This window comes from Protomyctophum parallelum, assembly GCF_964188405.1.
Source record: "Protomyctophum parallelum genome assembly, chromosome: 23".
Lineage (NCBI taxonomy): Eukaryota > Metazoa > Chordata > Actinopteri > Myctophiformes > Myctophidae > Protomyctophum > Protomyctophum parallelum.
In genome coordinates this window covers 19,150,611-19,165,668 of record NC_139715.1, presented here as the reverse complement: position 1 = coordinate 19,165,668, position 15,058 = coordinate 19,150,611, and the positions used below count along the sequence as shown (strand labels likewise).

Genomic DNA, 15,058 nt, shown 5'->3' with positions numbered 1-15,058 from the left:
CCGTGTCCCTTGAATTATCAGTGGACGTGACTGGGGTCAGCAGCATCCACTGACCACAGTGTTGGTCACACCCCATGTGAACAGTGCGTGAAGTGGGTCCAGTCAGTGGGAATGTGAAGATCAATGGACACTGGCGGTCTGCCGCCAACTGCCTGGTCATCTTTGACTACAGGCTGCACACTTAAATGCCTGTTTCCGTTTGGTGGTCTTGGGCACTTAAATGAAGTGCCATGTTTTTATTTTCTAGATAGTCAGTGTGCCATATCAAAGACACCACATCAAACATTCCAATATATTTTGATTGTCCACAAATAAAGTTTTTCCTTCTTAAATATTTCCTCACACAATTATCATTAGAGCAATAACCTAGCCGTAATTTGCAACTAAGCAATAACCCAGGGCATCTATCTCCCAGACTCCGTCCCCAGTAAGAGTTTTTAATGAATGTAGAATGTGCTGGATGTCATTTACATACAAATATGAGGGACTTATTGGACTACATTTTAACAGCTTATTTTAAACCAAAAATACTCTCTCACGCACTTATGCCAGTGTGCCAGTGACCATCCTATGTTGGCACTGGTGCCTACCCCTGGGGTTGCCTACCCCTGCTCTATGAGATTATAACCACTGAAAAATGAATGGAAAAGGAAACTGATGGACATCCATGATTTATGTGTTTATTTGACATGATGAGGGTGAACAGAGGTACATAAAATACGTATGACAAACAAAGGGAAAGGACTGGTGGGGGCCAAAATCTAAGAAAAACACAAACCCACAGATTGAAGTGGAAAAAAGATTTCTCTAAACAAAATAACGAACAAAAACCTTAAAACAGTCAAATACAACTACAGTGAAATCCTACTATAAATGCACCGTGTGTGTGTGTGTGTGTGTGTGTGTGTGTGTGTGTGTGTGTGTGTGTGTGTGTGTGTGTGTGTGTGTGTGCGTACGTACGTCTACCCAGCCTCTGCCTCAGCCAACCTGCCATTTGATTACTTAACCAGTCCACTTTTCACAGGCAGTTTGCAGTGCACTCTTCAGACTCTCCTGGGACACAGACAGACGGCTAAAATGGGTGCTATGACAACGGGTATTGCATACTTGGTTCCCAACTTCGCCAGTGGCCCACGGGCACAGGTCTAGTGCCTTACAAAGACAGAAATGGGGTCACACAAAAACTAGCTGTCTCCCAGAGAACTAAGGGGAAATCCGCAGCTGCGTGAAGTGCTTTTTATTGGAGGTGGCTGGAGGTGATTGGAGGACTGATGAGTGGTGAAGACTGAGGAGGAATTTTATGGGTGGTGGAATGAGCGATGGGCTGGACCTGAGTTGAGGAGAGACATAAAAGATAGAGGGGGAAAGCACAGCAACCCAAGTGCATGCATAAAACTAAAGCATATACGCGTAACATTTGATTTAGCTACTTGTTTGCGCATTGTGTTGCAAACCGAATATAGCTGATCTACAAGCTGACATGTCGCATCACGTTGTGTTGCGAGCTTGTAGATCAGCTATTTACGGAACGTGCACGACACTGCCTTGCAACTTACCTGGCACCTGCAGCACACATACTGTATGTCTTTATATTATTTGTTGTGATGGTGAGTTCATACAATAGATTCAAGATCCAAGAGATTTATCACACACTGGAAAAACTTACTGTAGGCTGGGGGGGGGGGGGGGGTGCTCCATAATGCTGACATTTTTAAACAGTACAATACAAAACATCTAAAATAAGGTTAAAAACTGTTTAAAACCCCTACAGGAAGAGAGAGAATTACACTACTGGTATATCCAAAGTAGTAAAGCAGGTACTGTAACAAAAGAAAGTTGAAAATATAAATCGGTGTAACTTGACAATTCAAATAATAAAAAGTAATTAAGTAAATAAAAATAACTCAACTCAACACACGAGTTAATATTAAATTAAATTAAATTAAATTAATTAATTAATTAAATATTAAACCTCTGTATTATGCTGAATTATTTGACTTTTTGAGTACTTTGACTTTTGTAACTAACTCACTAACTTTGTCTGGACAAGTATCAGTCTGTCTGTAAAATTGCATGTCTGTGCGTATAAATGTGTTGCCTTGGAAGATCAGATCAGCGAATTGGGAAGTGAATGAAGAGGAATATGATACACATTATATCATGACTTGACTGACTGCTGTTGTTTTTCAGACTCAGTGCCAGCAGGAGCTGGACCAGGTCCTGGAACGGATATCTAAGATGCCCTTCAGGGATAACAGAGGCCCCCTGGAGGACCTTTATGCCCTGCACATCCCCAACTGTGACAAGAGAGGGCAGTATAACCTCAAACAGGTGACTATCTGGGAATTCGGTGGTGAATGAGGAGATTGTGGGAGAATTTGTTGGGGAAAATGTGGTGCCATGTTTTGTATATGTTGAATATAATGGGTATATTTTTGTGGGAGACTTTATGACAGTGCTGGATAAGACAAGTTAAATCAAACTCTTTGTGGCACATTTTATACAGAGGGAAACCCAGTAGGCTTCATGGAAGATATAGGTACAAAATAAATCGCACAAAATGTACAAATGCATATTATAATTTATGTATATAGAGCCTTGAAATACCAATGTAAGCATGTACTGTATCATATCATTTTTTCTGAATGTGTCTGATGGACAGATGGGGGGGAGTGACTGGAAATATGAGCAGAGTATTGCGGACTTCCAAACTTACAGTGAACTCACCTTGTGTTTCCACTAGTGCAAGATGTCTCTCCATGGCCAGCGGGGCGAGTGCTGGTGCGTTAACCCTCACACTGGCCGGCCTCTACCATCGGCCCCCACCGTGAGGGGGGACCCCAACTGCAGCCAATACCTTGGAGGGTCGGAACTGGAACTCCCTGCCATGCCCCAAATATAGTATGACCCAACCCCGGGGCCCCCGAGGAAAAGAGGAGGGAGGGAAAGATATAAATAAACAAAACAAAAAGTATTTGAAACATTTGAGTAAGCTATACATTATCTCTGTTTGTATGTGACTGTATAGGTCGTCTGAGGACAGTTCTCTGTGCTATTTACGATTTAACCACCACAAACGTGCCAGATGCCTGCATTCTTTAAACTGAACGTTAACTGAATGGGATCCTTATAGGGGCCGAAAAGAGGTGAAGATGGCATTGATTTTCCAGCCCTTTCCCGTAGCCTGGTACTGTATAGTCGTCGCTAGAGGTCGACTCGTCCGCGACAGGACACCGCTTTATCCCCACCGTGAACCGCATGAACTGCTCAGACCTGCCCCGTCATCACTGTTTTGTACTGTATGTGTCTTTAAAAAAATGCCAAGCCTTCAGAATATTTAGTGTTTAGTGTTTCCGCTTGCACACTGTCATTCCACTTCATGCTTTTTACGGGCATTGGACCCTTCATGTTAATACACAGTATTAATATAGTTTTATTAAAACCAATGCCGTGTTTTGCATGTGATAGAATAGGTAATGCTATTAAAAAGATGAGAAATAAACATTTGTGCTTGCGGGTTTTGGCTTGTGTACTTGGCTTTTGTAGAACTACCATCATTATCTACAAATGCATGTCATTAGAATGGGTGACTGTCTGCCACGGAATGTTTGGGCAGTGGGTTTCCCTGGTTACCGGGGAAATTGCCGCCCAACAAAAGACTGTAACACTTACAGTGCTGTCACTTGCAATGTGAAGAAAATGCCTCACTTCTGCATGACAAATAGGGGATTCAAATGATAAAAGATCTGTGTGGAAGAGATCATAAAGTTAAAGTCCTTCACAGAAGAGACCACATAAGTTTTCTGAAAACCTTCAAATTCTTATTCAAACATTTTGTATAGCAATAACTGAGCAGTTGAGACGAATGACCATATAAGTCCATACTAATTATCCACAATGTATAATAAATCATGGATAAGGGGTCAGGGCAGATAGGCTATATACTGTAAGCCTTTTCGGGGAGGGGTCAGAATAAACTTAGATGGTTATTCGTCTCAACTGCTCATTACTAATGAGACACAGAGGTAGCATCTCAAGTCAAAGGTAAAACAACATATTGGCTGCACCTGTATCAATGGGTTAAAGGAGTAGTTCACTCAAAAAATGACTTATTCTCTATCAATTACACACCATTCATGAAGCCTCGAATTCATGGAGATTTGTGTTTTTGATACATTCCTAATCCTAAATCCAAAGTCTCTGGTAGGAGACTCAAAGAGAGAATTCAATGAGTTTCACTAAACAGGTATACACAACACAACCTCACAAGTACTGGAACTTTATTTAAATAAGTGATTTGTCATTACAAAAAAGAAGAAAAAAAAGAAATGAGTACATCAATTATACACACCTGATAAATATTTCACCGTTTGCTTCACATTGATCTTTGTCACCTTTGATAATAAGCAATGTATGAAATGTCACCGCATTTACGTGTATCCATTAAACATAACAAACAAGCATGAAAGTAAAGTTGCGGAGATTAGGCTGATTGGCCCTTGTCCATGTCACAGATGTGGCAGTAAACTGCACACACGTTTCCTTAACCACATGAACCCTAGTGTCCCCATTCCGGGGTGAACCTTTGGCAAAAATAGCCAACCGAAAGTCTCACAACAGCAATGCATTGTGAACTTGTAGATCAGCCATTTTTCACCCAAGAGGTTTGTTATAAAGGGCTCCAATATACTAGGTTTAAGTGGTTACATGATTGGGTGTCAAGACTATAACTGAAAACGTGAAATACAGCAAAATATAGCAATGTTCATATACACTCCTTGACGGGAACATTATGCATAACCTTTCTGAGCAGGCAACTGGAAAATAAAACCATCCTATAGGGCCAATTCTGCACTGTTTGTTATTCCATTCTAATGGGCAGGAGCATTCCTTTGTTCAAACAACATGGCTCTCCATGCAAATCACAATTCAAAGTGACGTGAGATGGAAGGCACTTGAATTTACATGCAAACTTGGGAGACCTTTTCTAGGTTGGAAAAACCAGGCCGGAAGTCACAATTAGCTCGGTTAAGATATGCAACGTGTGTGTTTGCATAATGATTTGCGTGCGAGCTATGTAGGAAAATTCACAGCACCATGATTTTCTTACTGTCTGTAGCTTGCATTGGCTAGTGAGAGAAAGTTGATTTGAACTGACTGGAAGTGAGTGATAAGGAGGGAATGCACTCACACACAAACAGATACGCAGACACATACAGTCACACAACTTGCAAGTTCTTGATGCATTATTTTTACCAGTTGTCGGAACATGAAGTAGGCCTGCATTATTTCAAGAGGATATTCAGTACCAAATAACCAGCCTTATACAGTAGCCTACTACTGCTATACGATAAAGTCTTGTTTTATCTGAACTGCCTATATACAGTATTACAGGGTTAGTGTGCTAGAGCCAGAGACTCAATGAGCAGCAATGTCTAATGTTTGGAAATATCCCACAAGCCTCTGCTTCGTGGTTCAGGAACTCCACTCTTGTGCAAATGTAAGCCATCAACCTTGATACTAGGATAGGTGACAAGGCCCAAATATCAACCTCAAATGATGACGGAATGCCTCAATTTGGCAGGACAGGCATGGCAATGGAAAAGTGCTCTGCAATGGCTGAAGCTTTAGGACGAAAGAGCTATGTGGCTGTTTTCTATTTTCTAAATCGACCACTCCAACAGACTGACTTCCGTCAACATGAACTCCACTAAGTTCCCTACAGCAGCTCCTGTACGGAGTTCACGTCAACTTGAACTCCACAAGATTTCATTCTCTACAGCCAGTAATTCATATCAACATGAACTCCACCAGACTCCTTTCCCTACAGCCAGCTCTCTCTCTCTCTCTCTCTCTCTCACACAGGGTAATGAATAATCTGATGCTTCAGCCACATTTACAGTACATGAAATCTTGTCTTTAATATCATTTTAAGTATTTTGACCAATAACGTGTTTGTGTGTGCGTGCGTGCGTGCGTATTTATTTATTTCTATGGTATTATAAAGATGGTCGTTCTTTTGTTCACCTCAAACATGGCTACATAGTCACTGGAGAGTGAACACGGTACATTCTGGTTGATTGCAAATGAAAGGGTTAATGAGGCTATGACACTATATCGATACCAGAGATGGATTCCGCCAAACTCTCTCAGCTCGGCTCCCCGATATAACACCTACGCAGACCGTCACACACACACACACCTGAACCACACACACATAAAGCGTTTGTGCCGTATTATTATTATTATTTATTTTTTCTCTCGATTGGCAGTCGTCAATTGTGCTAGCTTGATTGGCAGGTTGACAAGTGAAGAAGAGAACGGACTCAAGAGGAAGTGCGGCTGAGCCCGCCTCTCTCTCTAGCTCTCATTCGTTGGTGTTGCTGTTGCTGCTGCTGTCCGTCTCCTTGCACTGCAGGTCCCCTCCGCTGTAGTCGATGCCCGGGAGCTTCACCCCGAAGCGGTCCACGCACCAGCAGATCCCCCTCTTCCGCCCGCGGGATGGCTTACACTGCAGATAAACATAGTGGGAAGAGATGTTACAAAGCTGTATATGGGAGCGGCTGCACCGCTCAAAAATAGATGATCCACTACTGAATGCTTCGAATTTGCGATGCAACGCTTCATGAGCTTGTGGATTTCAATGGATCTAAGTTCAAATTCAATTGATGAGATTATTGTGGCAGAAACATCTTCAAATAGCAGATTTGGGGGTCCTTGGTATGTTCACCCCTATTTATACACAATGTTAATTAAATGTCAGACAGGCTCATCTGCTTTCACTGTAGAAATACCTGTTTGCGCTTGAAGAAACCTTTCTTGTCACAGTTTGGGATGTAGAGGGACAGAGCCCAGACCCGTGAGGTGTCCTTCATGCTTTGAATCAGATTGTCTAATCTCCTTCTGCAGGGCCCCTACACACGCGCATACACACAGTACACACAGTACACACAGTGCACACACACACACACACACACACACACACACACACACACACACACACACACACACACACACACACACACACACACACACACACACACACACACACACACACACACACACACACACACACACACTCAGTTATGCAGCTTGTGGATATGTGCAATTTACACTTCATGCATTTACCAGACGCTCTTACGCAACTTACAATAAGCAAGATAATCACAGATGCAGAGAGACAGTGTAGTGCCTCAATAAATATAGGATCATGGCTAAACCAAGAACCTAGCATCAGTCTAAACAATATGCGTTCTATCAAAATAATCTGTACATTGAAACTATATGATGTATGATACGCCATTACCAGGTAAACAATGAACCTAGCATCTGTCTAAATAACATGTAATCCAAATTACACTCATAGCCGTCTCGCTGTGTGTGTGTAGTTTGTGTGTGCGTGCGTGCGTGCGAATGCCCCGTTTGAATCCCATATGTGTAATCCCATGCATAAATGCAGGCCCACCGATTGACGTACAAACTCCGGCTGTAGTTTTTCCACAGGGCGGGTTGCGTAGTCCAGGCCGCCGGCAGCGGGTCTCCCTCTCGCCAGCCACTTCTTGCGGTCCTCCGCATGCTTCTTGGCCTGGGCCTTCAAGCTGACAATGTGGTCCCTTCTGTTCGTGGGCACCTTCGTCTGGGGCAGGATGGACTCTGGGATGGGTAACATGGCCTCGTCAGGGGACTCGCCATCTGGGAGGGAAGAAGAGAGAGCAACACCAGCAAGTTAAGTCAAGTTCACGGCAAAGTTACTATACGGTGACCAGATGTCGTGGTTTGGCTGGGATTGTGTCAAGCTGTGTGTCCCGACTCCCGACTCCAGACAATTATATCTCCTGGTTTTCAACATTCACTACCACGTTGTACTGGTTTTCACCACAGTTAGAATGATGACACTTGCTTTGAGTGCCGACATACACGTAGATGTTTATTGTTTTCTGTTGAGAGGTGCAGTCACTAGATGAGTGCTAAAAACCTGCATGGTGCCATGCTTTAACATGCATTGAAGTGCGAAACTGCATGGCATGGATTGAAGTGTGAAACTGTGAATTTCTGTGAGAAAACTGTATTAATAACCTCATCTCTGTGGCTCATTTTGTTATAACATTAATTGCAAATTCCATAAAGTGTATGCATGTGTTCATTCATAAGAAGTCATATTCTTCTAACTCTATTCCCTCACAGGTACAGGTATATCTCTCCCATGCCTGGACTGGTTAACCAAACCCTATATACTTCAGTTGACGGTGGTCCCCCAGGGGTTCCCCTCGCTTTTCCCCTTTACACCAAATCTCCCAAAAATAGACGATCTGCAAGCTCTCAATCGTGCCAGAAGCTCATAGATCTGCCATTTTCGCAGAATGTTCGCCTATTCTTTGCAGAATGTTTGTCTATTATGACATGCCCAGAATAGGGTTCATGCGGTTAAGACAACTATACTGTACAGCTGTAGGAATGAGAGAGACCAGACACTGGGCAAGAAAAGACATGAAATGATGTGATGATGTCTCTGTGGACTGTACGTCCATGTTTAGTGCAGTCCGTGGCCGCTGGCCAACTTCAGACACCATGTGTTGACATGCGTGACAACACAGCCTACATTTGTGGCAGGTCAAGTTAGCATTTTTGGGGTATATGTAGACCATATGGTCTCAAACTTTTATAGCCAGCGACCTAAATGAGACATTAGTCTCACACTAGCACCCCAGAGTCAAGAAAACATACTATTACACTTGTCATGTGGCAACCCACCGGGGACAAGTTCTCCATTTTGGGTCCCGATCCCTAGAAACACTGGGCTGCTTTCATTTATTTTTTTCTCCAATGAATGCCTTTAAAAAGGCCTTTGAACGAGCCTTTAAAAAACACGCGACACATCTTCGCACCAATCACAGACCTCACTGTCCTCTGAATGCAGGCTGGAATTAGTGGTGAGGCCTGTGGGCTTCTCTCTGTTACTGTACATCTGAATAAACCTTAATGGAATGCTGGGTGACTTCAAATCACAATTATTTAAAACTTTTGCCTTGATTACGATTAATTCATGATTATTACTTTTTGAGAGGTGCTAGCCCCTCCTATATTCAGCAGTGTAGATTTTTGTCCTAACACAAACATTAAATTCACATTGACAATGAAAGGAAAATTTACGTCATATGTGTCTGAGCAAATCTGCTATTTTTGTCCTACACAAACATTAAATTCACATTGACAATGAATGGATAATTTACGTCATACTAGAGCGGTGCCGGTGGGGCCTCTACACAGCGGTGCTCATTGGGCACTGGCAAGTTGGAAATGCATGCCCCACCCAGATATTATGTCTGTGTCCCTTTTATGCCCATATATGGAGTTCTTTGTCAGGCATACCCAAATATGGAGTCTATGCAGACGTCAGAATGATGTCAGAACAGGCCAGCTCCATATATGAACACTGGGCAGGGGCCCTGTCCAGAGCCCGGGCAGAGGCCTTTTTGGTTGCGGTTCTGGACAACCGTTGGTCCGACCGACGCCGGCCACTGCACCCCCTGTGGTGGTGTGGAACATGTGTGTCGAATTTTAAGTCTGTGGGGCTAACGCTTCTCGAGTTACGTGGATTACACAAAGACAGACATACAGACAGACAGACAGAGACTTGGTGCATTTATAGATAGATTATAGATGAGCAAATTGGCTATTTCGGTCTTACACATTCCCATTAACAAATTATGAGAGAACAATGATAAGAGCGCCGCTCACTTCACACGGGTGTGATTTTTTAATTGTGAAAAATGCTCTACGCACGCATTGTGAGCTTGTAGATTAGTTGTACTATTGTGTAAGGTGGAGGCTATACCACCATTGTATACCATCCAAACTGGCGATATTGGACATTTGAGCATAGTGCCAATATCTCACATGAAACAATAGCTAGCATGCAGGTAAAACTCACTAAAGCTATAGCACTAAAGCTTCCACTTTTGGAACACAGTAAAGATTTGCCTTGTAACCCCCCCCCACACACACACACACACACACACACACACACACACACACACACACACACACACACACACACACACACACACACACACACACACACACACACACACACACACACACACACACACACACACACACACACACACACACACACACACACACACACACACACACACACACACTCACTCACTCACTCACTCCCCGGGGAACAAACACCCAACCTGTCTGAGCTTTGCATGATGACGCCATCCCTAAGCTACGCCTATAAGGGAAACAAGGTCAGCGTGCTTGAGGTCATGACATGAAGCCATACATGTACATTAAACCCATGAAATCCTCTCTGTCATACAGTAGAGTAAAGCCTCTGACCCCACCATGAAGATAATGATGATGACAATGATCTATTCTATACCCCTGTACACGGGAGTCAATTATCGGGAGAAGGAAAAGAGACATTTATCCCACCCACCCCCACCGCCCACCAGTTTTCTGCTGACATACTTTTCTTGGGGGGGAGGGGGGGGGAGTGTCGGGGGTGGGGGGGGATAAGTGCAAGTCTAATCAAGTCTGCACTTGTTAATCCCCGCCATCTTCTAATCTGATTACTGCTGACTGATAATGTCTCTCTCTTTTTAGCCTCCCTCTTCTTGTGGTGGAGCTGCGAGAGATGTGATGATTCTGTTGAATTTGATCCCTTTCTGGAAGGGACGAGTCCCACCACCCTTGGACCCGTTTGGATGACTATTTTGTCTTGCATTGGTGCAGGGACAAGAAGAGCTTATTTTTAGAATGTTGTTCAGTAATCCTTGGCTATTTACTGTTCAGTTTCTTTGAAATATATGGAAAATGATCTCTAGAAAACATTGGCGTCGATCGTTGTGTCCAGCAAAAGTATTGAAATGTCCAGTGTTTGGGGTGCATCCTAGGCTCATCAGTTTTCCTTCCGTCGGGTCAGTTTGTCTTTCAGAAGGTGTGGGCATGTTATTTCAGAATGAACCTGTTCACCTGTTCATTGATACTTTAGTTTAAAAGGGTCCAGAGCACACACTGAATAAAATATAAATTTTGCCGTCACTATGCGATACGATAAGAGGTATAAGATATACGATCGATTATATCACATCGTGTTGTGATCAAGAGCTCATATCACGTCACATCGGCAAAGTTTTTGTGTCACACTGTAGTATCGGTAAGGCATAAATGTATGAAAAAACTAAAACAAAATATGAAGATACAAGGTACGGTATCTATGCGTATGTGGTTGCATGCTGGCATGCATACCTGTACATGCACTGGAGCATGCATATAGACTACTGTATGTGCACGATTGCTTGAACATATAAGTGTACAGTATGTGTGTGCATGCAATCACAGACCTCACTGTCCTCTGAATGCAGGCTGGAATTAGTGGTGAGGCCTGTGGGCTTCTCTCTGTTACTGTACATCTGAATAAACCTTAATGGAATGCTGGGTGACATGACTTCAAATCACAATTATTTAAAACTTTTGCCTTGATTACGATTAATTCATGATTATTACTTTTGCATGCATGCACGCACGTCGCACGCATGTGTATACATGGCATGTCAAATGTGCTATATGCACATGCACGTGGGTTTAGGGTGATTCGTAACCTGACGCTGACAGATCCAAGAAGCTTATTGCTACACACATTGGGGAACATGGTTACTCAATACCGCCCCCATCTGGCAGAGTCAGGTTAGGTGATTCGTGCACATGCACCTAATAGCGAGCGGATCCGTGTTGAATGAGATGCATGCACACACACACACACACACACACACACACACACACACACACACACACACACACACACACACACACACACAGCAGGGACTAAGGAGTTAATCCACGACACAAGTGAGTCCACAGACAGTGTGTGTGTGTGTGTGTGTGTGTGTGTGTGTGTGTGTGTGTGTGTGTGTGTGTGTGTGTGTGTGTGTGTGTGTGTGTGTGTGTGTGTGTGTGTGTGTGTGTGTGTGTGTGTGTGTGTGTGTGTGTGTGTGTGTGTGTGTGTGTGTGCGTGCGTGCGTGCGTGCGTGCGTGCGTGCGTGCGTGCGTGCGTGCGTGCGTGGGGGGGGTGATCCATATACTCAGCCAGCCAGCATTTTGCTGAATCACTACAGGCTGCACACACTCAGCTCACACTCAGTGGAAGGAGGGGGAGAGAAGAGATTGAGGGGGGAGGGTATATTATATAGAAAGGCCTATAGGAACAAGGAGGAAAAGCTGGGAGTCTGACGGACGGGCGGGATGAGGACTGGAGAAGAGAGGGAGGGAGGGAGAGAGAGAGAGAGAGAGAGAGAGAGAGAGAGAGAGAGAGAGAGAGAGAGAGAGGAGGGGTAGAGGGAAGTGAAAGAGTCTATAATGACAGCGGGCAGGGGGGGGGGGGGTGACAGGACGAGATGGAGTGGGGAGGTAGAGGGTGGGGGGGGGGGGGGGGCGGAAGAGGAGATGGTGCCACTCAGGATGGGAAAAGATCAACGGACAAATGAATGAGGTGTGATGGAGGTTAAGGAGGTGTGGGGGGGGGGGGGGGGTGGTTGATCTGAAGGACTGTGGACAATAGCAAGAACATGACAGAGGATGAATAACGACAGGGGAATACAGGGATTTAAATATAGGGCAAGTTCAATATTGTGGAACTGGAAACATGTGTCACCTGCACAGACAATGCAGAGTGCAGGGTAATAGCCTAAAGTAAAGTGTCAGACAGACCGAAAAAGAAAGAGAGAGAAATTTCAACAGTGAAGGAAAAAAAAACAAAAAAAAACTCTTGTGCTCCATCATGTCTCAAATTACAAGCTGGCCTGCCGCAGGCCATGCACACACAAAGCCGATTGGACAGCCCTCCCTGCTGCTGCAGACACTAGTCTGCGACTGTCCCTAAAATGTCATTCAAACGAGCCTCTTCGTGTAACAGCGCCTATAATATTCTCCCTGGTGTATATTATTTGGCCCGCGCGTGCCTCGCGGCGACGTCACTCACACGAAAAGCCCCCCCCCCCCGAGACGAAACCCACTAATTTACGGCTCTTTAGAGTCCCTGCACCACCACACCACACCACACCACGACTTTCAGACAGAGATGACAGGTTGATCGGCACTCGGCAGCATGCAGTCGTTGACATGATCAGAGTTCGCCAGGTCACGCATGGCCTCTGAGTCGTGTGCGCCTAATAATGACAGGTGTCTGTCAGCCCGTCTTATAAGGAGGAGTCGACCCAAACCGCCTGCAAATTCCACACCCAGGCCAATACATGAAGCCAGGCAACTATAGATTAATAACCATAACATTTTCAATGGCCTTATAAAATGTATAACAATTGAGTGGAGTATAGCCAGCTATAATATGAGAGAGCGTGACTTTTATATCGGGATTTCAGGCTTTATATCCCGAAATGGGTTTGACCAAACTGCTTACAAGAATATATATATATATATATATATATATATATATATATATATATATATATATTTTTTTTTTAGATCTTCCATTTATATAGCACATGCACCAGAGGAATAGGGACGCAAAATGATATAGGCATAATATTATAGCCTAATCTATCATATAGGGCTACAAATAGGCTATATATTTGCAAGTCCTCACTCCTATTAAAGGAAATACATAATTTCCTATATAGCCATAGTTACTCTATTCCATTAACTCAAACACATATTGGGTCCATTTGGTTCCATTCATCACATTTCCAATAAACCAGAGGAGCCGTGCATGCAGCGTGGTCTTAATTTCTTACCCTTCTTCGACGAATGCATCAGTTTGTACAGCTTCTCGTTCGCGCACACGCCCCGGCCGTGCAGGAGCGCGTGCAGCTGCTTCTCCTCGCCACTCCGCGGCAGGCAGCGGAGCCCGCGCATGCACGGCCGGGTGTACACGCCGCACGGCTGGCCCTCGTCGAGCGCGCACGTCAGGCAGCAGCCGCAGCCGGGCTCCTTGACGAGGTTGGGGCAGCCCATCACCGGCACCGGCGGGCACATGGACAGCGCCTTCTGGTCGCACGGCTCGCACGGCACGTAGGAGCCGCACACGAGCACGGGGATCACCGCCAGGAGAGAATACACACTCAGCAGCATCTTCGGAGGCTGCCTGTCTGTCTGAGTGTCAGGGGCTGAGAATTATGTCCAACTATGTGAATAATAACCGATATCAACTCAGTATGACGTCCGATCCGACCTTTGCAGTGGCTCCGAGTTGAAACATTTAGGGAAGGGGTTCAGTTATTCAGTGCGTAAATGTTGGGGGTTCGAGCATGCATCCACAGGTGCCGTGCGCGCTTATAGTGTCGTTAAGTCCATTAGTGGTGTCTCTGTCTGCATCCGATCATCCTTGCAAAGCACAAGAGATAGAAAGAAAGAAAGGAAGAATTAAAGGAAAACCCGCCCGCAGCTCCTCTTCAGCGTGCAAAGTGCAAAGAAATATCAAATTAATAAAATGGAATTAGCTATAGCCTATCTCTCCTGTCCTGAGCAATTCCTCCAGGGATGTCCAGTGTCGTTTTTACGCGCAACTTGTCTCCTATAATGAGGGGAAGAGGCAGAACAATTCTCCTCCTCGGCGAATCTCCCTAGGCTATGTACCAACCCGCACGGTTCCCCAGCACAATATATAATCTGTGGCTTTGAGCTCGCCTTAAAAAAAAAAAAAAAAAAAGAAAGAAGAGAGAGAGAGAGAGAGCAAAAAAAAAAGAAGGTTGCCAGAGGCGAAGCCTATAACGACGGGTATGTCAAACAACGTTTGGAGGGGGAGGCGCACTTGTCAACTCCGTGCGCCTCGATGGTGATTTCACATACAGGGCGGGTGCTGGCATGCCTCCAGAACTGCTGGATACGACGAGACGAGTCGATGCTGAAAGGCAAATGAACAAGATATAGCCTACTCGTGGAGCGTGATCCGACGATGGTTTTCTTCTCGTTTTTATTTTAGAAAAAGATAGGCTCTACACGTGCCTATCTTATTCACATCAATCATGCATGAAAATGATATGCAGACTTTATTTTTTGTAATTCATTGTATGTAATCTTATCAAACAGCAAC

At 44.5% G+C, this 15,058-nt stretch overlaps 2 protein-coding genes across 3 annotated transcripts in view; one reads left to right on the top strand and one right to left on the bottom strand.

The window, feature by feature from the left end:
* The window catches only part of igfbp2a (insulin-like growth factor binding protein 2a), a 29,000-nt gene extending 25,498 nt beyond the window's left edge, over positions 1–3,502 (top strand). The window contains exons 3-4 of the mRNA XM_083758882.1: positions 2,191–2,331; positions 2,744–3,502. Coding sequence (XP_083615008.1) covers positions 2,191–2,331; positions 2,744–2,902 — 300 coding nt within the window. The 3' untranslated portion in view covers positions 2,903–3,502. The remainder of the gene's footprint in view (positions 1–2,190; positions 2,332–2,743) is intronic.
* Positions 3,503–4,263: 761 nt separating this feature from the next.
* igfbp5a (insulin-like growth factor binding protein 5a) lies at positions 4,264–14,628 on the bottom strand. 2 transcript variants are annotated; one of them, XM_083758786.1, is made up of 4 exons: positions 13,761–14,628; positions 7,466–7,692; positions 6,795–6,914; positions 4,264–6,511 (listed from the first exon to the last, which is right to left on the bottom strand). In XM_083758786.1, the coding sequence occupies exons 1-4, from the start codon at positions 14,095–14,097 to the stop codon at positions 6,368–6,370; spliced, it is 828 nt and encodes a 275-aa protein (XP_083614912.1). In that variant the 5' UTR covers positions 14,098–14,628; the 3' UTR covers positions 4,264–6,367. The 2 variants fall into 2 exon arrangements, with proteins under 2 accessions (XP_083614912.1, XP_083614913.1); XM_083758787.1 differs by having other exon boundaries at positions 7,478–7,692.
* Positions 14,629–15,058: the final 430 nt, after the last annotated feature.

Coding starts and splice junctions, on each gene's coding strand:
- igfbp5a (XM_083758786.1), bottom strand. CDS start 14,097: ATGCTGCTGAGTGTGTATTCTCTCCTGGCGGTGATCCCCGTGCTCGTG. Junction 6,915..7,465: donor CGGAGTTTGTACGTCAATCG/GTGGGCCTGCAT, acceptor GCGCGTGTGTAG/GGGCCCTGCAGAAGGAGATT. Junction 6,512..6,794: donor GTTTCTTCAAGCGCAAACAG/GTATTTCTACAG, acceptor GTTTATCTGCAG/TGTAAGCCATCCCGCGGGCG.